General features: G+C 43.7%; 1 protein-coding gene across 5 annotated transcripts in view; it reads left to right on the plus strand.

Moving 5' to 3' along the window:
- SIPA1L1 (signal induced proliferation associated 1 like 1) overlaps window positions 1-25,120 on the plus strand; it is a 280,267-nt gene that overhangs the window by 189,144 nt on the left and 66,003 nt on the right. For 4 of the 5 annotated variants that reach the window (XM_075330226.1, XM_075330227.1, XM_075330229.1 and 1 more), the window contains exons 10-13: window positions 1,562-1,836; window positions 8,344-8,622; window positions 9,527-9,679; window positions 19,824-19,948. In XM_075330226.1, coding sequence (XP_075186341.1) covers window positions 1,562-1,836; window positions 8,344-8,622; window positions 9,527-9,679; window positions 19,824-19,948 — 832 coding nt within the window. The remainder of the gene's footprint in view (window positions 1-1,561; window positions 1,837-8,343; window positions 8,623-9,526; window positions 9,680-19,823; window positions 19,949-25,120) is intronic. The other variant, XM_075330228.1, reaches the window with a different exon arrangement.

Genomic DNA, 25,120 nt, shown 5'->3' on the forward strand with positions numbered 1-25,120 from the left:
GTGACAGGTTCCCTTTAAGATAAGAATCCAAGGCTTGATTGCGGAACAATCCTTGTTCAGACCTTTAGAAATTACTTAATTTTTGCGCAGGGATGTGCATCAGGGCAGGACTTTGTGGGTCGGGTCTTCTGTAATAATTCTTCCTCCTGCCTTGCCTCCTTTTCCTTATATTTCACGCCGCAACCATTACCGCTGTTGGAGGCGCATGCGCTTTGTTATTGTGACATTTTCCTCAATAAAATGGCGCCGGAATCAGACTGCAATCTCCGGCGCCAGTTTACTGAAGACACTGTGGAGATGACGGAGTGGCGGCGCATGCACTGATGAAAAAATAACTCTATCTGCGCAGGCGCCACCACCACTCATATTTTTCTCCATAGTGTCTTCAATAAAATGCCCCTGGAGATCGTGGTACACGCATGCGCTTATTCCGGCGCCATATTATTGAAGACCATGTGCCGCCAACAGCGGTAATGGCGGTGACAGCGTAAAATTTAAATAAAGAAATGGAGGCAAGGCAGGAGCAGAAATGGTAATGGAGGACCCAACCCACAAAGTCCCATCCAGATGCTCCAGCCACTGCACAAGTGACTTAATTTCTGAGGGTTTGAACATGGATTATTCTGCAATGAAGCCTCGGATTTCTTATCTTAAGATATCATTTTAATCCACATCCTAGTGCCATTATAGCACTGCCTCTAGCTTATAGGGCAAAAATCCGGTGGTTGATTCTCTTTTTTTATTTTTTAATTCAGAAACCAATAGTACACCTGAAAATAAGCAACTTTGTAATATATTTTATCAGAGAAATCTGATTATTTCTTCTCCTGGACTGATCCTTCCCTTTCAATTCATGGGTAAAATCTGTATCCAGTGAAGACAAACTATCATATTACTGAGACAGGAGATGACAGTTGGTGCTTTTAAAATTCTACGAAGAGCAGAGGAGCTGGAGGCAGACACAGACCTTCTGCTGCAAGTTCTCTTGAAGCAATAGTTATGGTTCTCCATAGAACTTAATGAGCACCAACGTCATCTGCAATCTCAGAAATGGGAAAATCTGTGGTCACTGAATACAGATTTTACTTGAGAATTAAAGATCAGTAGGAGAAAGAAGCAGATTTCCCTGGTAAGATATATTACGTCTCTTCTTTCCAGGTGATTGGTTTATTAGCTAAAAACTAATCCGTGGATACTCTTTAAGTTAACCGTAGATGCTTTATAGGATATTATGACATATGCCCGAGTAGTGATGTGGATTAGTACAAATTCACAAAACCAGGTCAATTTCTCATCCATCGGTCCTTTCGTCTTCTGCCTTTTTAGCTCCTGTATTATTTCTATATGTTCATGTTTGAAATTATGTATGTATGTGTGTGTATATATATATATATATATTTTCATACATATATATATATATATATAATGCGTGTGTGTGTATATGTATATATATATATATATATATATATATATATATATATATATAATGTGTGTGTGTATGTATATATATATACATATATATATATATATAAAATTATATTTTTTTTAAATTTTTTTTCAGATTGTCACGAAAGGATGCGAGTCAGTGGAAATGACATTGCGGAGGAATGGTTTGGGGCAGCTCGGCTTTCATGTCAATTACGAAGGAATCGTTGCTGAAGTGGAGCCTTATGGCTATGCTTGGCAAGCTGGCTTAAGACAGGGAAGTCGTCTGGTTGAAATCTGTAAAGTTGCCGTAGCCACATTAAGCCACGAGCAGATGATCGACCTGCTGAGAACGTCGGTAACTGTGAAAGTGGTCATCATTCCCCCACATGATGATGGCATTCCACGAAGGTATCATTTATGGTTTATTGTTTCTCCTACTTCCCTATATTGTTCGGCCGACAGGTCTGTATTTCTATCTAATGAAATTAAGCAACTGTGTAATAATACATCTTATCTGAGAAATCTACTGTCTCCTCTTGGATTGATCTCAATTCAAGGGTAAAAACTGTAAACGCTGTGTTCAGTGAAGACCGATTTCATTATTACTAGGATAGATAGCAGTTGGTGCTTTTAAAGTTCTCTAGAAAGAAGAAGAGCCAGAGGCCGACACAGACCTTCTGCAGCAAGTTCTTCTGAATCAAAATGTACAGTTCACCATAGAACTTTATAAGCACCAACTGTCATCTCCTATCTCAGTAATGAGGAAAGTCTATGTGCACTGAAGACAGATATTACTTAGGATTTGAGAATGGTTTTCTGGAGAGAAAAAAAAAGGTAAGGCTACTTTCACACTTGCGTTGGACGGCTTCGGTAGCATTGCGTTGTGTGACGGATGCAACGGATGCATTGCATATAGTGGCACAACGGATGCTACGGATCGTACAAAACAGCGGAAAGCTTCTTTTTTTTTTTTTTTATTTTATTTTCTTTTTAATTTTTTTTTTTCTTTACAGTTTTACCGTCAGCAGACTATTGTGAACGATCAGCTGATCACCCGGCGGCCGGTCGCTCAGCTGATCGCTCTCAATAGCCGGCGGCCGGGCGCTCAACTGAGTGCTCATACATACCGGCGGCCGGGCAATCAGCTAAACGTTCGGCCACCGAGAAACAAAATAAAGTTTCTGTGATTTAAAAAAAAAAACCAGCATGCGCCTAAAAAAAAGTTACATGCAGCGTTCCTTCCGCTCAACGCAGCGTCAAAATAATGACGCTGCGTCGTCCAGCGGATGCAACGCTGACACTTGCGTTACAGTGCGTTGTCCATACAAGTCTATGGAGAATAGCGCAGTGCGTTAACGGACTGTGCTATTCTCCATAGTGACGGACTCCACTGAACGCAAGTGTGAAAGTACCCTACCACAACGGATATTCTTGAACATATTGATTTAGGTCATCACTATCCCACTAGAGGGGGTCCGACACTTGACACCCCCCATTGATCAGCTGTTATCTCCTTTTGCAGCCACTTGTGCGTACTGCAGCTCTTCTCACTCGAATGAATAAGGTTATCAATAGTGATGGGCGTACCCAGACTGTAAAAGTCCGGATCCGCACTGTTTTAACCCCTTCACGACCGGCCGATTTTTCGCTTTCCGTTTTTTTTTTTTTTGCCATTCTTTTTCTGAGACGTAACTTTTTTATTTTTCAGTCAATATGGTCATGTGAGGGCTCATTTTTTGCGGAACGAGCTGTACTTTTAAATGAAACCATCAGTTTTACCCTATATTGTACTGAAAAACGGCAAAAAAAATTCCAAATGCAGAAAAATTGCAAAAAAAGTGCGATAGCACTATTGTTTTTGAGATATTTTATTCACTGTGTTCACTATATGGTAAAACTGATGTGTGGGTGTGATGCCTCAGGTCAGTGCGAGTTTGTAGACACCAAACATGTATAGGTTTACTTTTATATAAGGGGTTAAAAAAAAAATTGGAAGTTTGTCCGAAAAAAGTGGCGCACGTTTTACGCCATATTCCGTGACCCATAGCGTTCTCATTTTTCGGGATCTATGGCTCAGTGACGGCTTATTTTTTGCGTCTCGAGCTGACGTTTTTAACGGTACCATTTTTGCGCAGATGCTACGTTTTGATCGCCTCTTATTGCATTTTGCGCAAAAGTTGTGGTGACAAAAAAACGTCGTTTTGGTGTTTGGAATTTTTTTGACGCTACGCTGTATACTGATAAGATTAATTGATTTTATATTTTGATAGATCGGGCATTTCTGAACGCGGCGATACCAAATGTGTGTATGTTTTTTATTTTTTTAACCCTTTAATTTTCAATGGGGCAAATGGAAGGTGATTTGAACTTTTAGGTTTTTTCTTTTTTTTTAATTTTTTAAAACTTTTTTATTAACTTTTTTATTTTTTTTATTTTACTAGTTCCCCTAGGGGGCTATTGCGATCAGCAATCCGATCGCTCTGCACTATCTGCTGATCACAGCTACATAGCTGTAAACAGCAGATACGCTCACTTTCTTTTTCACTGTGCCACGGGCACAGCAAAAGTGAAAGCAATTCATGTGTAGTACAGGAGTCATCACATGGCGCTGTGCTACCATGACAACTACCGGAAGTCACGTGATTGCGTCACGTGACTTCCGGTATCGGGCGGTAAGTAAAAGTTTACCGCGATCGCGCTTATAATGGCGCTGTCACATATTGACAGCGCCATTTAAGGGGTTAAACGGCACGAGCAGATAACGATTCTGCTCGTGCCTAGCAGGCACACATCTCAGCTGTGAAAATCAGCTGAGATGTGTGCCGATCGCAGCATGCTGCCGCCAGCAGACCGCGGGCAGTAACGTTATGACCGCTAGGACGTAATTTTACGGCCCGCGGTCGTTAAGGGGTTAAACATACCGAGTGTCGGGCCCAGAATTCTCAGGGAATTCCAGATATTTGTCTGGATCTGGCAACTTGGGAAATATAAGAAAAAATAAAGAAAATAAGAATGATGCAAGCACGCTATATTACCGAGACATCGGCGCCGCTGTAACTGCTTCCATGGCGCTTAGTATCCTTCATTGCATATTTATTGCTTTCCCCGTCCACCGGCGTCTGTGATGGGTTGCAGTCAGAGGCGCCCCCACCCTGTGTGACAGCGTGTCTGACTTCTTCCAATCACAGGTGCGGTCTGTATCGTACAGTAAAAATAAATGTAAAGAATTGGCTTAGAGTTCCCCTATATTATGATACCCAGCAGAGGTAAAGCAGTTACAGACTGTACAGTTACAGACTGCAGCCCCCAACTATGTACTTATCTTAGCTGTGTATCAAAATAAGAGGAACCGCATGCAGCGCTTTTTTTTCTTTTTCTAATTTAAATAAAAAAGAAAACAGCTTGTGGTCCCCTCCAATTTTGATACCCAAACATGATAAAGCCCAACAGCTGGTGGTTGGTAATCTCAGGCTGGGGAGATATTCTTATTGGGCCCCTCCCAGTCTAAAAAATAGCAGCCTGCAGCCGCCAAAGATTGCCACATCTGTTAGAAGTGACTTTACCAGGCTCTTCCCAATTGCCCTGGTGCAGTGGAATCGGTGTAATAGCAGGGGTTAGCCGGGATCAATTCCGGACTGGAACTGGATTTATTTATTTTTTTTAATCCGGGTAGGTCCACTGATCCCGGTTTTTTGCGAGTCCTCCCATCACTACGGTAGTCATCAACCCCTGTTAGTTGGGAAGAAAATTGTCATTGATCAACCTTGTTTTTATTAAAATAGACAAAAAATTGTGAGCAGAAGCCCATAGAAATCAGCTTGCAGTAAACTATGCCAGTTGAAGCTGAAATAATTGCTATGGGTAAAATCTCCATTTTTATTTTTCTGCATTAGTCAGCATAAAGTAATACCATTAATTCCTTGTATACTTGCTTATTTTTCAGTCAATAATTTTTATGTCTTTCTCCTTATCTAAAAGTATTCAACAAATAGTACCTGTAATCAGTCTACATTTTGCAACGTAACCAGTGGGCATCATGTAGGGGCAGAGGCCCATTGATGTGTCACTTACCAGCTGTATTTTATGTTTCAATAAAATAAGTGTTTTATCAGAAGGAGATTATCACTAGAGGTGACTTGTGCCTCATATTCCAACCACACCCCCAGCACTAATTAGTAATTCTCTCACAGAAAGCTGGCAATCAGTGGTGTGGGCCGGGTTATGCACATCTGAGCACTCTGAGCTCTGCTCGATCCGCAGCAGAGAAAAATGTGCTACTATCACAACTGCTGCACCCAGTAAATTAAGTCACACATCGCTGGAATCCGGTCTCTGCCCCTACATCATGCTCCCATCAGATTACAAAAACCTGCTAACAGATTTGTTTTAAAGGGGTTTTACGGTCTCATTACACTATTGTTGCCAGGTGCAGTTTTGTGGGTTTTTTAAAAAAAACAACAAAAAACCTGCTTTACCCCCTGTTGGGATGCAGTTCTGTGTTTCCACCGCTGCCGTCTACATTGGTAAAGCCTGAGCTCAGTGATTGACTGCAGCGCCGGACCCAGGGAAGGTAACTAATGATCAGTTTGTTTGATTTTTTTTTTACGCACTACACCTGGTGTCAAAAATGTACAAAAACCTCTACAATATTCCTTTTCTTGTTCCATCGTGTGAATGGATGTTTTATGTAATTTTTACCATCCTCTCGGTGTGCGCTCTTCCAGTGGCCAGGCTGTAGCAATAATCTGATTATCTAGGTTATTGCACGGCCACTGAGGACATTCCTTCTGAATTTCCAGAAATTTCTCTCTAAGGGGTTCGTGCAAAAGAAAACACCAGCGCGGAGCTTTAATGGAAGAAGTAATATTCCTTTGAGTGTAGAGTCAGGAGCCAGATACATTTTGACCAACTCTTTTTATTACCCAGCAGCATCATTGTGGAGGGGGCAGTTCTCCGGTGTCTAAGGGGTTAAGGTTTTTTCGATTTTTCTTAAGATATGACTTTAGAAGATGTAATAACATATGAACTGGTATGTCATTAGTATTCCGTGTCTTTCGGGGTTTCTGCAGTAATTACAGATAGACCTGAGGGGGAATAATTAATATTGTGCATCTTGTAACTTCCTGTACAAATTCCATAACTTAAATCGTCTCGTGTAACGCTGCCATATCATGCGATCGCATGAGCAATTGTACCCGCCCCCGTCGTTTGTGCGTCACGGGAAATTTGTTGCCCGTGGCGCACAAAGTAGTTTACCCCCGTCACACGGACTTACCTCCAGAACGACCTCGCTGTGGGCGGCGAACATCCTCTTCCTGAAGGGGGAGGGACGTTCAGCGTCACAGCAACGTCACTAAGCGGCCGCCCAATAGAAGTGGAGGGGCGGAGATGAGCGGGACGTAACATCCCGCCCACCTTCTTCCTTCTGCATTGCCGGCAGGACGCAGGTAAGCTGTATTCGTCGTTCCCGGGGTGTCACACGGAGCGATGTGTGCTGCCTCGGGAACGACGAACAACCGACGCACAAAAGAAGGAACGACTTTATGAAAATGAACGACGTGTCAACGAGCAACAATAAGGTGAGTATATTTGCTCGTTCACACTCGCTCGTAGCTGTCACACGCTACGATATCTCAAACGATGCTGGATGTGCGTCACGGAATCCGTGACCCCCGGCGACATATCGCCCGATATATCGTAGCGTGTGACGCCGCCCGTAGTCTCGTCCTTCTCCATTGATCTTTGTGCGGACACTACTGAATGGAAACAGTCCAGTTTGCAGTACAAGATGTGATGTTTTAAGAGAGTGAACAACACATTTTTTTAAGATTTCAACATTTACTAAATTGATCGGTTTAGTATCTTCACCAAACTCTCCATCTCTGGATAACAATGCACGGTTCACTTCCGGCATGTCCTGGTGCTGTGAGTGTAAATCGGCAGCTATGGCGGCCAAGCCAATAGTCCCAGAATGTAGGAAAGGGCTTGGTGATGCCCTGATGGAGGGCTGACTCAAGGTTACAAAGTGGAGAACATGTACATTTGTTTGTAATATCAACATCCAAATTGCATGGCGTTCACTACTGTTCATTTGCTAAGACAGTGGATGGAATTAGAAGCGCTGCCCTTGGAGGGAAAGTCTATGTTGTGTTTTGAGTCTTACCAACCCCCTTCTACTTGGTGGTCCAGTTATGTAGTGTTGTTTCCAACACCCATCTTATTTGGTGGTCCAGTTATTTAGCTTTCTTCCTAATTCCTAACCCCTATCTTGTTTAGTCTTATTTAGCATTTTCCCTAACCCCTGTCCTATTTGGTGGTCTGGTTATTTAGCGTTCTTCCTAACCCCCGTCCTGTTTGGCGGTCCAGTTATTTAGCGTTGTTCCTAACACTGTCCTGTTTGGTGGGCCAGTTATCTAGCATTCTTCCTCACCTCCATCCTTTTTGGTGGTCTGGTTTAGTGTTCTTCCTAACGTTTGTCCTGTGTGGTGGTCCGGTTAGTGTTCTTCATAACCCCTGTCCTGTTTGGTGGTCTGGTAATTTAGTGTTCTTTTTTAACTCCTATCCTCTTAGGTGGTCCGGTTTGTGTTCTTACTAACCCCCGTCCTGTTTGGTAATCCGGTTAGTGTTCTTTGTAACCTCCGTCCTTTTGGTGGTCTGGTTAGTGTTCTTCCTAACCCCCGTCCTGTTTGGTGGTACAGTTAGCGTTCTTCCTAACCTTCATCCTCTTTGGTGGTTCGGTTAGTGTTCTTTTTAACCCCTGTCCTGTTTGGTGTTCCAGTTAGTGTCGTTTCTAACCCTTTGTCCTGTTTGATGTTCCGGATGTATGTTTACTAGTATTCTCCTTCTGTAAACTGAATGTATTCTCAATGTGACATATCTCCTAATGTCCTGTCTTCTTAAATCCTTCTCTTTTAGAGGTTGCTCAGAAACCTACCGCATGCCAACTGTGGAGTATAAAATGACGGAGGGCATCCCGTACGAGCTGAAGTTTCCATTCAGAAACAACAACAAATGGCAAAGAAACGCAGCCAAAGGAGAGGCCTCCCAACTGAGACAGATCCCTTCTCAGCTTCAGAGTCCAGTCTCATCAAGAGTCTCTTCTGTTAAAGGAGATGGGAAGATGCAGACGCCAGAACGTTCCGCAAACATTCCACGGAGCATTTCCAGTGATGGTCGCCCACTGGAGAGCAAGAGGTAAGACACAAGCCGCAGGCAGTGGTGAGAAAATACGGGGGGTGAGGGAGGATGGCATGGTGTGGGGAGGGTAATAGATTTGTTGCAGAAATTGGATGAGCAGAAAAGCATTCGTCTGCCGCTGAAACTACCTTGGCTATGTGCGCACGTTGCCTTTTTTTGTGACAACAAAGATGCACCTTTTTTGTGCGTTTTAGGCCGCTAAAAAACGCACAAAAACGCACCCGCGGTAAAAAACACATAAAAAAAAAAGCGTGCAACTTTACCCCGTTTTTATTGCCTTATTCTTATTATTGTTGCTGCGTTTTTTCCAATGCATTGGTGAAAAACGCTGGCAAAAACGCAGAAATAATTGACATGTTGCATCTTTGTGGTCACCACAAAAACGCACCTAAAACAAAACTGCACTGTGTGGACAGCAAAAATGAAAACCCATACTGTAGACTTTGCTGGGGAAGCCAAGTCATGCAATTTTAAGACCAAAAACGCACCTGAAAAACGCCGCAAAAAACGCACCTTGCGCACATAGCCTTATTCAGATGAATGGATCAGATTTTCAGTTTCTGTAGCAAATCTGCTGCATGTAAATATAACCTTTTGATGTGTTTTCATACTGAACTGTTATGTTGGCATGTGCAAATTACCAAAACCATCTTTCCCACCTAATACAGTTGCACAAACCTTTTTTAAAACAAGTGAAACCTAATTTAATGACGTGTATTAACATAGGCAATAGTGCCACACAGGTGTCATATTCCCCCATAACTTAGAGCTGTACCACTTTCATTTCGGATCAACATCATTTAACTCCCCTGACTAACCTCCATGATGCTAACGTCTGGGGTGCGCAGGCGAAACGTGTCATACTCTGTCCAATAAATGTGTCTTGTCTGGTTTGAATAAGGCTGTCTCCGGCGTCAGAGATCTATGTCTCTGTTTCATCTGTCGCCATTGGAAGATCCCAGCAGTGTCGTAATTCTCCCAGCAATCTTTCTACCTCCAGTGATACAGGCTCGAGTGGAGGCTCCAGTCACAGGCAGAAATCCATGCCCGAAGGGTATGTCACTCCTCCTTGTTATCATTGTGAACATCAAGCTCTTTTGGCTTTGGATTTTGAGTAAATTTTAATATTGGTCTCGGTTCTTGCAGCATTTGGAGAGCTACGCAGAGTATCCCTGTGCTTTCCCAGATGTGTGGTTTTATTGCCAGACTTTTTATTCTATCCAGCTTTATTGCGGTTTAACTTAAAGGGATCGTCTGGTATTTTAATATTGATGGCCTATCCTATCAGAGGGGGTGCAACACCCTTGTCCCCCGCCAATCATCTGTTTCTGGCCGTATGTGTTTAGTTGTGGATCAAAACCACACATCTGCATCAACTGCATAGTGTCCGCAGTGGAGTACTGCCAAGCCCTCATATTCCTTTGAGTAGGGGTGGATGTGCAGTTCCCATCCACGGCCACTATTCAGTTGACGGATCTGTTCTGTGCAGTCCTGCACTAGGAACGGCTGATCGGCAGGCGACAAGGGTGTTGCACCCCCCACCGATCTGGTATTGATGACCTATCCTAAGTGTCGACCGTCAATATTAAAGTACCAGGTAGTACTGGAGTACTAGTACTGGAGTCTCTTTACCAGTGACTGCAGACTTATAACTTTAGACCGGACAACCCCTTTATAGGGCTGTCCCTCAAATCCATACAGACGCCGTGTCCTCCAGTAAGATCAATGTTCTGGCTAATTGGTGGTGGTCCCGAATGAGTAAAAACCCTCCATTATAAACTCTGTATGCCCTAATATTGCATGTGAAAATTTAAAGGGAACCTGTCATCAGAAATTTAGCTATAAAGCTAAAAGTTTCCCCCTCTGCAGCTCCTGGGCTGCATTCTAGGAAGCTTCCTATAGTTCTTGTGGCCACTTTTATACCAAAATAAACACTTTGTAAACTTGTACCTTTTCTTATGCAAATTTCGTAAATCTTCCATGGGGGCGGGCTGCCTGGGGTCCGTTGCTGTCCTCCTGCCGATTTACGCCGCCCCCAAATGCTGAATTTCAAAGCTCAGGACGCCGCCCCTGGGTGCCCGTGGTCCCGCGCATGCACTGTTCCACTGTAGCGGTGCCGTGCACTGTGTGCACGTGTGACCGCTGGTGACGCTTTGCGCGGGCATGAGGTTATGGGCGGCGCTGTGAGTGTCATCAGCAAGTGCCGCCCATAACCTCGTGACCGCACTTTCCCATATTACTCCAGCATTATGCGCAAGCTGGCCAGATGACCGGACGTCACCTGCTGCTGAGCAGGATGGGAAAGAGGTGACGTCCGGTCACCTGGCCAGCGAGCGCGTCACCAGCGGTCACAAGTGCACGGCACCGCTACAGTGGAACAGCGCATGCGCGGGACCACGGGCACCCAGGGGCGGCGTCCTGAGCTTTGAAATTCAGCATTTGGGGGCGGCGTAAATCGGCAGGATGACAGCAACGGACCCCAGGCAGCCCGCCCCCATGGAAGATTTACGAAATTTGCATAAGAAAAGGTACAAGTTTACAAAGTGTTTATTTTGGTATAAAAGCGGCCACATGAACTATAGGAAGCTTCCTAGAATGCAGCCCAGGAGCTGCAGAGGGGGGAACTTTTAGCTTTATAGCTAAATTTCTGATGACAGGTTCCCTTTAAGGTTTTTAAAAAAGACAATCCCTTTAAAGTGTTTTTTCTCTGCGCAATAGATTGTTCTGTTGTAGTATATGGGGGAATGTCGATGGGCGTTGGCCCCGTTATTGTTTAATTATTTTTTTTACAAATACAGTATATCACAAAAGTGAGTACACCCCTGACTTTTTTTGGATCTGATACTTTGATACAATGTACAGTGTCAGTGTGCAGCTTGTATAACAGTGTAAATTTAGTGTCCTCTAAATAACTCAACACACAGCCATTAATGTCTATATTTCTGGCAACAAAAATGAGTACACCTTAAGTGAAAATGGACAAATTGTGCCCCAAATGAATATTTTGTGTGGCTACCATTATTTTTAAGTGCTGCCTTAACTCTCTTGGGCATGGAGGTCAGAGGAGCCGCTGGATCCTCTTCCATCCTCCATGACGAGATCCCAGAGCTGGTGGATATTAGAGACTTTGCACCTCCACCTTCCATTTGAGAGGCACCACAGATGCTCAATAGGGTTTAGGTCTGGAAACATGCTTGGCCAGTCCAGCACCTTTACACTCGGTTTCTTTAGCAAGGCAATGGTCATCTTGGAGATGTGTTTGGGGTCATTATTTTGGAATACTGCCCTGCGGCCCAGTTTCCGGAGGGAAATGATCATGCTCTGCTTTAGTGTGTCACAGTACGTGTTGGCATTCTTACTTACCTCAATTAACTGTATCCCCCACACCCGGCAACACTCCTGCTGCCCCAATGACACACTCACCACCATGTCTGACTGTAGGGAAAACACACTTATCTTTGTTCTCACTTGGTTGCTGCCACACACACTTGACACCATCTGAACCAAATAATTTTATCATGGTTTTCTCAGACCACAGGACATGATTCCAGTAATCCATGTCATTAGTCTTATTGTCCTCAGCAAACTGTTCACGGTCGTCTTCTGCATCATTTTTACAAGAGGCTTCCTTCTGGGACGACAGCCATGGAGACAAACTTCATGCGGTGTGTGGTCTGAGCACTGACAGGCTGCCCCCCCCCCCCCTGTAACCTCTATGAATCATGCCAGCATTGCTGCAGGTCTATTGTGAGAAGACAACCTCTGGATGTGACACTGAGCATGTGCACTCAACTTCTTTGGTCAACTATGGCGAGGCCTGTTTTGAGTGGAACCTGTCTGGTTAAACCGTTGTATGGTCTTGGCCACCGTGCTGCAGCTCAGTGTCAGAGTGGTGACAATCTCCTCATAGCCTCGGCTATCTTTATGTAAAGCAACAATTCTTTTTGTCAGATCCCCAGAGAATTCTTTGCCATGAGAAGCCATGTTGAGCTTCCAGTGACCAGTATGAGAGAGTGTGTGAGGGATAACAACAAATGTAGCACTCCTGCTCCCAATTCACACCCGAGACCTTGTAACACTACTGAGTCATATAACATTGGAAAGGGAAAATGGCTAATTAGGAACAGTTTGGCCATTCTCACTTAAGGGTGTACTCCCTTTTGTTGCCAACAGGTTAGACATTAATGGCTGTGTGTTGTTATTTAGAGGACACCAAATTTACACTGTTATACAAGCTGCATACTGACCACTGTACACTGTGTCAGCGTCAGATCTTTAGTGTTGTCCGTCCCTTAAAAACATATAATAAAATACTTACAAAAATGTGAGGGATGTACTCACTTTTGTGATATTATGTGTATATATGTGGTGTGGATGTATACCAGCTTGTCATTATTTGTTTATTCATTGTAATTTATATCTGTATTTTGTATGTAACCCCTTCTTATGTACGGCACCATGGGGTTTTATTTCCATTTTGTCATCTTATTCACATTTTCAAGCGGTCAGTGAATGGAAACTATCTTGGTTACTCCCCGTGACTCACAATTGTCCAGACCTAATTGTGCTCAGATCTGAGTTTTCTTCAGCCTCGCCTATGCAGTCCTCTGAAGGTTATGTTCCAATAGTTATTCATTTACCTTTTTGGATCAGATTTGAGTTTAGAAAAAATAGATTTAAACTTTCTGGTTCAGGATCCATTTAAATGGAAATGTCACAACGTGGAAGGGTCGCATACACCTGCTTTTTGATGTGACCTCACAGAAAGAAGTCCAATGGGGTCAGGTCAGGTGAGCGTGGAGGCCACTCCACACAGCCACCATACCCAATGACTGTAGGAAGGTCTCCATGAGGTATCGCTTCACGTCCGCAGCCTTGTGAGTTTTACACGTTCTAATCATAGCATTTCTGTATGCAAGGTGTCGATTCGTATTGAATTGATGATGCCCTACAACTTTGTAATTCACTTTTTTTTCTCTATCTCGTTCTGTTTTCAAGATAAAAATGCTAACTCCGTTGTTTTCCACCAGGTGGCGCTAGAGGTGGTTTCATTGGGTAGCGCATGGATACTTTACTATACCTAGACACCACTTCTATGCCTATAGCTGCCGCTGTTCTCAAGTTAATGGCAGTGGACACACTGTATATTTGGAGTGTTTGAGGACACCGGATAACCCAGAGGAAACCCACGCAAACACAGGGAGAACATTCAAACTGTTTGCAGATTTTGTCCTTGGTGGGATTTGAACCCAGGACCCCAGCGCTGCAAGACTGCAGTGCTAACCACTGACCCACCATGCTGCCAAAATCAGTGTTTTACCAGCAGGAGATTATCACTAAAGGACTAGGTGTCCTGTGCCTCCTGTCTGACCCCGCCCCCACCACTTATTAGCAGCTTCTGTCAACATACAGTGTACATCAGTCAATCAGTGGTGTGGGCGTGGTTATATAGAGCTCTGCATTCTGAGCTCTGCTAGATCTGCAGCAGAGAAATCTGTGATTCTATCACAACTGCGTCACCCAGTAAACTAAGTGATACATCGCTGGAATCGGGGTCTCTGCCCCTACATCATGCTGCTTTCAGATTACATAGCAAACATCTGCTGACAGATTGCCTGTAATAGCTCTGTAATAAACTGCATTGCAGCAATTAAAATTGTGATGGATTGGTCTGTCTGCCCGCTGTGGTGTATGTATTAGATTATAACCTTGGAGTCCGCCTCTGAATTGATGGAATATAATTTCTGTACAGCATTGTTCGGATAGATAACAAAGTTATAACGTTTCTTGCTGTGCAATGGTTATTCTTGTAAAAATAGACTTTACAGCCGCCCATAAACTCACAGTTGGCAGGAGCTCCGAATATGCTCAGTTTACACCAGTCATGTGTGGTTTTTAATATAAACTCTGCTGTATCTGGGCTTTATGCCTGGCAAAGGTATACAAGAGACAGTCCCCATGCCGCCGAGCTAATGTGCCGCAATGTGGTGCCATTTAATATAACGGAGGACAATACTTTCTGTAGTTTGTCACTGTGCTATAGCTTCTGGAGCGATGTACATGGGTTCAGCCCGATATACAGTCCGAAGAGAAACAAAGGGGGAAGTGATAAATTAAAAGCTCTTAAAGGAAATCTATATTCCTATGTGTTGGAGTCTAGTTTTAGCTTTGCCCTCAATATAGAACTTAACGAGTCGTTTTCTGCGTCGGCTTTTTTATGTCAATATAAAAAGATGTCACGTAATGTGTCCCAGGAGGACAGTCAGCTTCTCCGCTCGTTTATTGCCTCTTCCACATATACCACTAATTGTCATAGAATATTGATAGCCATCGAGTAAGTGGTAACTTTCATGTCAGCCCGGAAAAAGGTCAGCATCCAAGTACAATGAATAATGTAATACGCAAGGTAATAGCACAGTTATGAAGCATCGCTGTACTGTCAGACATGCGATAAAGCGTCCCGAAGCCAGGTTCTATCTGCAGAGGGGCAATTCACAGTGCACTTATTACACAATGCCATGCAACTCCTAATAGAATCCGTCCAGAAATAATGTGCCATTTTGCTGTTATTTTCTTCTTTACCAGAATCTTAAATGCAAACTAGTTCATACATTTAAAGAGAATCTGTCACCAGGTTTTTGATCCCCCAGCTGAGAGCAGCATAATGTAGGGGCAGAGACACTGATACCAGCAATAAATCACTAACTAGGCTATTGCTGCAGTTTTGTTAAAATCACTGTATTCTCTGCTGTAGATATTCCAGTTGAGTGTGAATAACCCCACCAACAACACTGATTGGCTGCTTTCTGTGTACACTGTGCATAGGCAGAAAGCGGCCAATCAGGGGTGAGGGTGGGGTTATACAGAACTCATAAATATGGAGGACTACATGGCAGTAGGTTTACTAGTCCGTCCTCTTGTGATAATTTCCTGCTGACCAAACAGTGATTTTTAGCAAAACTACACTAAGCAGCTCAGTAAGTGACACATTGCTGATATCAGGGTCTCTGTCTCTACATCATACTGCTCTCAGATTAGGCAGGAATAGCCTGGTGACAGTTTCCCTTTAAATGGCATCTCTATTGCAGGATAGTTGATAATTTATTGATTGGTGGATGCCTGACTACTGTGATCCACACCAATCAGCAGAATGAAGTAGTTTTAAAGAGATCCTGAATCATACAATGTGTCACTTAGATTACAGGCTGCAGCTGTTCTGACACAATCAGAATTTTTAGATTTAGTTATGTAGCAGAGCTGAGAGAGCTGCCCCTGCCCACACCAGGCTCTCTATAGCCAGTGAGGTGTGAATCACAGGAGGGGATGTGTGTGTGTGTGTGTGTGTGTGTGTGTGTGTGTGTGTGTGTGTGTGTGTGTGTGTGTGTACGTGCGCATGTCTTTGTAGTCCAAGCAATGATAATTCTACTTTTAATAAACATAGCAAATAAACAACAGATTGAACTGTGATAAGAAAGGCAGCCTTGAACTTTGTGTTAAACCTTGCAGCATGCTGTCTTTAGCTTACATAGCAAAATCTTGCTGACAGACTCCCTTTAACTTATTTTCATCGGAAAACCCCTTTAACATAGTGTTTTGTTATTCACAGGCTTCTTCTCATGTCCTCTGCATTGTCCTCTCTACTTGCTTTTAGTTGTTTGCCAGAAACCTAATAGTCTATGTGGCATTAGTGAAAAAACTGTTCTTATTGATCAGCAGTTATTGAACTTTTTTTCCCTAAGACCAGCACATTATGGGCTGCGAGTTCTCTGTATTCTTCCAGGCGCTCAGCTTTTCTGCTACTTTCAGCTTCATATCCGTTCTGTAAAATGTGAGTTTCATTGTACATTTATAAATGATTTTATTTATAAAGAGAATAGTTATCTAGACTACTGTACAGATTGGGAAATGGCAATGGTGGTGCGGGCGATGGCATCAATAAGGCACAGAGGGCAGATTTATTAAAGGATTTCATTGGGGCTGGGGGGGGTTATCCTATTTTTTTTTTCCCCCTTATTGTGGATTTTAGAGAAAAGAAGGATCTAATATGTTGGTGGGGGTCTAGCTGCCACTTAGTCCACTGTTTGAAAAAAAAATAATAAATAAATAAAACAATCCTGATTGTTAATAGAGCCAACTTAAAGGGGTTGTTCAGGTTTGAAAAATAAAGGCCGCTTTACACGCTGCGACATCGCTAGCAATTGCTAGCGATGTCGAGCACGATAGCACCCGCCCCCGTCGTACGGCCGATATGTGGTGATCGCTGCCGTAGCGAACATTATGGCTACGGCAGCGTCACACGCACATACCTGCTCGGCGACGTTGCTGTGACTGGCGAACCGCCTTTTTTCTAAGCAGGCGGTTCGTTCAGCGTCACAGCGACGTCACAGCAGCGTCACTGATCCGCCGCCCAAAAGAAAAGGAGGGGAGGAGATGAGCGGCCGGAACATGCCGCCCACCTCCTTCAGTCCTCCTTTTCCAAGTGGACAGAGGTAAGGTGATGGTTGTCGCTCCTGCGGTGTCACACACAGCAATTGTGTGGTGCCGCAGAAGCGACGAACCACATCGCTACTGGGCAGAAAACGATATTTTGTTTTAGAACGACCTCTCCATGACCACCGATTTTTCCCTCTTTTGCGATCGTTTACGGTCGCTCAGAGGAGTCACACGCTGCGATCTCGCTAACGAGGCCGGATGTGCGTCACAACCACCGTGACCCCGACGATATTTCCTTAGCGATATCGCAGCATGTAAAGCCCCCTTAAGTCTTCTGAATCTTGACAGTGAGCAGTGCACTTGTTGTCAGAAAGAATTTTCCAGTATTGCCCTTGACAGCTATGTGATTTGCAAACTGCCGCTCACATTCCAACTAAATGTGTGCGGCTTCTGTCAGTGCACTTCTCTTGAGCATAGGTGAGCACGTCTAGTTGGCATGTGGCCGCAGGTATGCAAATCGTGCGCAAAACCATAGATTTCACAAAAAAGAGGAGAATCTGGGACACTGCTCCGAACACTGCTATACTTCTCCTGCCATGCAATCAATGTCCATTATATCCATAGTAAACAGGCAAATTTCCATGCTGCTCCGGAGTGCTCATTTTAGAAGAGACATATCCAAAGTAGAATTATGAAGGAAAACGGCACTCACCGACTTTTTGCTGTGCAGGACTTTCTTTATTTACATGTGGAGATTACACGCGTTGGCCTAGCGGAGAGGGAGCGGGCTGCCCAACACCTCAGACGACGGCCGTTTCGCACTTTCTTTCAGTGCTTCAGCTGGTCTCAACCAGTGCGAAACGGCCGTCGTCTGACGTGTCGGGCAGCCTGCTCCCTCCCCGCTAGGCCAATGCGTGTAATCTCCACATGTAAATAAAGAAATTCCTGCACAGCAAAAGCCGGTGAGTGCAGTTTTCCTTCATATTTCTACTTTGGATAAAACCACAGATTTGCTTTCCGTATTCAAAAGCCTGCAGTCACACAAAGTGACAACAGACTTTAATTCCAAACCTGGACAACCCCTTTAAGGGCTCATGTGCATGTCAGCGTATATTTTTCCCTATAACACGGTGCACAGTATGGAACTGTTTTGCGCACCACACTAAAACTTTCAGTTCCTATTGAGTTATCCCATAGAAACAGTAAAATCGTACATAAATTAGGGAGATCCTGGCACAGCTGTATTCAGAACTAGTGTATGCCGTGACCCAAGAGAACAGGACAGCAAACGTGTGAAAACAAAGCGGATCTAATGAGCGACTGTGACCAGAGTGTCAAACCTCAAAGCCAGGTGTGGAGAAGAAAGTGCGTTGTGTTCCTTCTGATAATGACTTCTCACACGCAGCCGTCTTTCTGTTCTTCGCCAGTTTGGTTGTTGATTGCCTTGGAGTTTGATATTACGCAGAGCAGACATATGTTTATCCAGAAGGCTCCGCATGTGAATCACTGAATTCGACAGAGAACATTAATGTACCAAGAATTCACATTGAACCAAACGCTGATGACACTACCGTGCTCTCTGCATCAGAAGCTTCTTTTCATGTATTTCCAAGTTTAGCCGATTCCAAGATAATCAACTTTTTTTCCCATTTTTCCTGTTGAAGTTCAGCCTTACACTGCAATTATTATAAAAGCTTACAGGATTTTTCCTAATTTATCAAATGCGCATAAAACAAATGTTACCCAAGCGATTCTACTAATCGTATACAGTGGAACCTTGGTTAACGAGAACAATCCGTTCTGGGCGTGTGCTTGTTAACCAAGTTACTCGTTCTGCAAAGCAAGATTTCCCATAGGAAATTATTGCAATGCAGACAATTCGTTCCACAACTTGTTAAATGTCCCATCCAGGTCCCCTATTGTGCCATTCCACACATGTGCACAAACTCGCACACACACATATTATGCTCACCTTACCTTCCGTTCCATCGCCGGTCTCCTGGGACTTGCTGTTCGCCGGTACGGGCTGTGTATCAGGTAACCATCACGACGAGGGAGGAACTTCCGCACCCAGAGTGCTGACGTCAAAGGCATGAGCCACTTGCCTCTGATTGGTCAGCGCGCTCCCTTTGAGTAGCGGTGAAAGAGGAAGTTCCTGCTTCGTCGCTATGGTTGCCGATGCACAGCCTATACCGGCGAACTACAGGACCCAGGAGACCGGCGATGGAACGGAAGGTACCCATATTATGCTCACCTTACCTTCCATTCCATCGCCGGCCTCCTGGATCTTGTAGTTCGCCGCGAGGATTCCTTCCTCGTCGCAATGTACCGGGGAACTACAAGAGCCATGAGGCCGGCGATGGAATGGAAGGTAAGGTGAGCATAATACTGTATGTGTGCGTGCGTGTTTGTTTGTGTGTGTTTGTGTGGACTGCAAGAGTGGGTTAGAGCGCGGTGAATGTACGGAACCGGAAGTGTGTGCGGTGAGGATTTTGCTCGTACAGCAAAGCTTTCTAGTAAACAGAGTTACAAATTTACAGAAAGCTTTGCTTGTTAAGCGAAATTCTCATTAACTGGGTTACTCGTTAAGCGAGGCTCCACTGTATATGAATATGTAGCATCAGGAAACAGGGATAACTACAAATATGCATTCAATATACACGGCTCTGTAACAGTCCGAATGAGTCTTGTACAGTTTATAATTGTGCAATTATAAATGTCCTGGACCTAATTAGTAATGGTCGCCTTGTTTTTTCTTTATACAGGTTTGGAGTTGGACGAAGGTCACCAGCATCTATTGACAGACAGAATACACAAGGTGACCTGGTGGCCAGTGGGAAGTCTACACCCAACTGGCAGAGGAGTGATGACAATGCGAACGATCAGATAGGTACTTGCATGAAGTCTTTATTACGCCTGTGTGAATTTGGCCTTCTTGTGTGAGTGACTCTCAGCTCTAAATAAAAGACCATGAAACAGAAAAAAATGGTTCCTATTTGTCAGTGCAGCTGGGGGGTGTATGTTATCACCATCATTACAGGGAATCTGTCACCAGGTTTTCGCCACCTAATCTAAGATCAGTAAAATGTAGGGATAGAGACCCTGATTTTAGGGATGTTTCACTTACTGGGCTGCCTGCTTATTGTAGGTTTGATAATTTCCTGCTGATAAAACAGTGACAGAAGACAAGTAAACCTGTTGCCTGGAATCCTCTTTAATCCTCAGCTCTGTATAACGCCACCCCTACCACTGATTAGCAGCTTTCTGCCTATGCACAGTGTAAACTGAAATCTGCCAATCAGTAGTGTGGGCGGGGTTATAGAGGGCTCTGCATTCAGAAAACTGGTAGATAAGCAGCCCAGTAAATGACACATCACTGGAGTCAGGGTATCTGCCCCACAGCATGCTGCTCTCAGATGGAATAGCAAAAACTGCTGACCGATTCCATTTAAAGTACCATAGAATATCTAAAGTGCTTCAACAAGATGAAATGGCGTTTTCCTAGAAGAACACATGAACTGTAGTGGAATTTATGATGATCATAAGCTTAAAGGGATGTTCTCAAGTATAAAAAGTGATCCCCCTATCCACGGGATAGGAGTTTTTTTTTTGTCTGATCGCTGTGTATCTGACCACCAGGGCTCTGAAAAGCTCCGGCTGAATGGGGCAGAGGTCAATCATGCTCCCTGTCTCCCCATTAATTCTAATAGGAGCACCGAAGATCAGCCGAGCACTGCGCTCCGAAATCTCTGGCACTCTAATGAAGAGTAAATGGAGCAGCAGTGCCACGATTGACCACCTTTCCTTGAGCCCCAAGTCTAGGGATCGTAAGACGTGGGGGGGGTCACGGTGGTTGGACCCCGAGCAATTGGAAATTTATTTCCTATTCTGTACAATGGGGATATGGTTGAGAACATCCCTTTAACTTGCCCATATACAGTGGGTACGGAAAGTATTCACACCCCTTTACATTTTTCACTCTTTGTTTCATTGCAGCAATTTGGTGAATTCAAAAAAGTTTTATATTATTTTCTCATTCGTGTACACTCTGCACCCCATCTTGACAGAAAAAAAAAACCAGACATTTTTGCACATTTTTTTAACAAAAAAAAAATGAAATCACATGATCATAAATTTTTAGACCCTTTGCTCAGACACTCGTATTTAAGTCACATGCTGTCCATTTCCTTGTGATCCTCCTTGAGATGGTTCTACTCCTTCATTGGAGTCCAGCGGTGTTTAATTAAACTGATAGGACTTGATTTGGAAAGGCGCACACCTGTCTATATAAGACCTCACAGCTCACAGTGCATGTCAGACCAAAGGAGAATTATGAGGTCAAAGGAACTGTCCAAGACAAAATTGTGGCAAGGCACAGATCTGGCCACGGTTACAAAATAATTTCTGCAGTACTCAAGGTTCCTAAGAGCACAGTGGCCTCCATAATCGTTAAATGGAAGAAGTTTGTTATCACCAGCATTCTTCCTTGATCTGGCCGTCCAGCCAAACTGAGCAATCGGAGAAGGGCCTAGGTGAGAGAGGTAAAGAAGGACCCCAAGATCACTTTGGGTGAGCTCCAGAGATGCAGTAGGGAGATGGGAGAAAGTTCCAAAAAGTCAACTATCTCTGCAGCCCTCCACCAGTCGGACCTTTATGGCAGAGTGGGCCCGACAGAAGCCTTTCCTCAGTGCAAGACATATGAAAGCCTGCATAGAGTTTCCAAAAGAACACACGAAGGTCTCCCAGACTATGAGAAATAAGATTCTCCGGTCTGATGAGACGAAGATAGAACTTTTTGGTGATATTTCTAAGTGGTATTTGTGCAGAAAACGAGGCACTGCTCATCCCCTGCCCAATACAATCCCAACAGTGAAACATGGTGGTGGCAGCATCATGCTATAGGAGTGTTCTTCAGCTGCACGGACTGGACGACTGGTTACAATTGAAGGAAAGATGAATGCGGCAAAGTACAGAGATATCCTGGAAGAAATCCTCTTCTAGAGTGCCCTGGACCTCAGACTTGGCCGAAGGTTCACCTTTCAACAAGCACACCGCTAAAAAATAACAAAGGAGTGGCTTCAGAACAACTCTGTGACCATTCTTGACTTGCCCAGCCAGGCCCTGACCTAAACACAATTGAGCATCTCTGGAGAGACCTGAAAATGGCGTCCACCAACGTTCACCTTCCAACCTGACGGAACTGGAGAGGATTTGCAAGGAAGAATGGCAGAGGATACCCAAATCCAGGTGTGGAAAACTTGTTGCATCATTCCCAAGAAGACTCATGGCTGTCCTAGCTCAAAAGGGAGTGTGCTTCTACTCAATACTGAGCAAAGGGTCTGAATACTTATGACCATGTGATATTTCAGTTTTTCTTGATTAAGAATTTACAAAAGAATCTACATTTCTGGGGGGGGGGGGGGTTCTGTCAAGATTGGGGATGGGGTGCAGAGTGTACATTCATGAGAAAAAATGAATTTTTTTAATTTACCAAATGGCTGCAATGAAACAAACATTAAAAAGTTTAAAGGGGTCTGGATGCTTTCCATACCCACTGTACATCAACGTCAAATGTCAGCAGATCTTGCCGGGGTCATTTGTTGGTAATCTTGTTGTGTATGGGCAGCCCCACCCATAGTCTTCCAGAAGACTAGCACTATCAGAATTCTATGATGGCCCGGTCTCAGTATATCCACTATAAGTCGGCATGCTCAGATGATTTCCATATTTATTGGGCGGCCATCAGACCTAGCCATTGGCTAAATGTGCATGTGAGCTGACTGCGGACTACGGTGTATGAGCTGCGTTAGTCTCACCGAGACACAGAAACGACTTGTGTACATGAAGATTGTCGTAGATGAATGCAGTGCAATGGGGACATGCTTCACTTTCAGATTTACATTTCTATTACACGACACAATTAAGCTGTCAGTGCAGGTAAAATATTAGGTGTATAAAGCAGCAGGGGTGGGAACTGCACTATGTGCCTAGATTTTTTTTTTTTTTCTTCTTCTTCAAGCTTTGTACTTTAGGCTTTATGAATCCAACTCCATCAGGCGTCTCCCAGGAATTAATCTGTTTTGGCACAAAAGTAATATCCAATTTTGCTTTCTGCTATCCTTGGAAAGCGAGAAAACAATATATGTATACTGGTGCCACCTGATCTCATGGTTTTATGGAATCTGAAATACACTTTAGAAGGCCGTGCTGTCGTACGCTTAATAAATAACACAGAAGATGTAGTTGCCGGAAATCACATGGGAAAAGCACATGACATGGAAAATAGAGCAAGATACCATAGAAAAAAAAACTATACATCACAAGCAATAAACAACTGATATTCCACACAATAAAAGGCGAGGCGAAGTGGGGGTCCTCGTATAAGGTGCATTAACCCTTGTTTGGTACCATGAAAAAAAATATCACTAGTTGTACCAATCTGCATGGGGGTCACATTGACCCCATTGTAGCAGACCAGGGTTAAATTCGCTGCATCAATGTCCATCATTCCATTTTGTGATAAGACTAGAAAAAAGAAGCGCTGATAGGGTATTACCAGATGACAGGAGTAATAAATAAAATATATACACTCCCCTAATGTGGTTGTGAAAGTCACAACCACTGTCAAGCATAAGAAAATGGCGTCTGCCGCAGCCCCACGTGGATGAGCATTCAAACAGGAAAAGAGAAGGGGTTAACGCCGCGCATCAGCCAAATGAAGATGTAGAGATGTTGATGAATAATATCTTTTTTTATTTCATAGGTCTATGCGTTTCGAGGTTGAAACCTCTTCCTCAGGAGCAGAACATCAACAAAGCATCAATGATGCTTTGTTGATGTTCTGGTCCTGAGGAAGAGGTTTTAACCTTCGAAACGTGTAGACCTATGAAATAAAAAAAAGATATTCATCAACAACTCTACATCTTGATTTGGCTGATGCGTGGAATTAACCCCTTCTCTTTTCCTGTTTGAATGCTCATTATTCCATTTTGGAAGCATTATGGTCACTTGTAAAATGTGACTCAGTCACCATATAGCCTCAGATTTACATGTGATGGTCAGTCATAAATGCAATCCTACATCTTGAGGATACTTTGGTGTCATTTGGTAATCATTCTTCTTTGCAAGCTTAGAATTTTCCGTATGTATATATTTCCCATCCTGTTGGGAAATGGAGTAATTGGGGGGGTGGAGGGGGGGCATGACCAAATGCCCTGCAGCTGCTCTTCCTGGCAGCTGAGAACAGGAGAAATGTATAGGTCCAGCAATCTGACAGTGGAGAGGGATTGTGGGATTGTCGTCCTGCCGGCACATCATGGCAGCTCTTCACGGCAAAAGTCTAGATGCAAGTAAATGTCTCCTGTCATCTGACGGTGCACAGGCCTGTATCACCGACCACCAGTATCTCACTAATATAGAACAAGGCGGTTGTTTTGTTGCTAAGAAGAGAAGATTGCACAAAATCACCTTGAGAAAGTTCCATTAATTCCATGAGATCCGGAGTTGCTTAGTAACGTAAAATTAAGCTTTGGCCATTTCTGGGTTGACAAGCCATCTGTTCAGCTTGTGTATATGCGCATTTCACCATAGCAAAGCAGCAATTAAACTGCTCCGTAATTTCTTAGAGGGACAGAATGGTTTTTTTTTTCTACATTTCACAGATGTTTGTTTCGATCTAGATGGCAACAGTGAATTCATTTTCTCAGAGAGATTCTTGTTTCTGTAATGTAAATGAGTGCGTGTAGTCTCCGAATGGTTCAATTGTAGTGCATGGTGACCTGACACAAAGTAGGTGTGACACCACACGTCTGTCTGTGGTTTAGAAAACTCAATATTAGGATATAAGGAGGGTCCTGCATGAGTGGAAGACCGGCAAACTGTGCAATACTTAATGGGGGAGTGCCCACTCTGTGATATGGTTATCATTTAGTCAGATACCTAGTAAAAATCACCAAGTTACCCTGATTCTTTCACTCTTTTCCGTTTTGCGCTGCATCGCTCTATTGCAGAAATAATTACATTTGTTGCTTTTGGAGAACAATATGTGAAATCTCTCCTTGTA

This window comes from Anomaloglossus baeobatrachus, chromosome 12 (genome assembly GCF_048569485.1).
Source record: "Anomaloglossus baeobatrachus isolate aAnoBae1 chromosome 12, aAnoBae1.hap1, whole genome shotgun sequence".
Taxonomy (NCBI): domain Eukaryota; kingdom Metazoa; phylum Chordata; class Amphibia; order Anura; family Aromobatidae; genus Anomaloglossus; species Anomaloglossus baeobatrachus.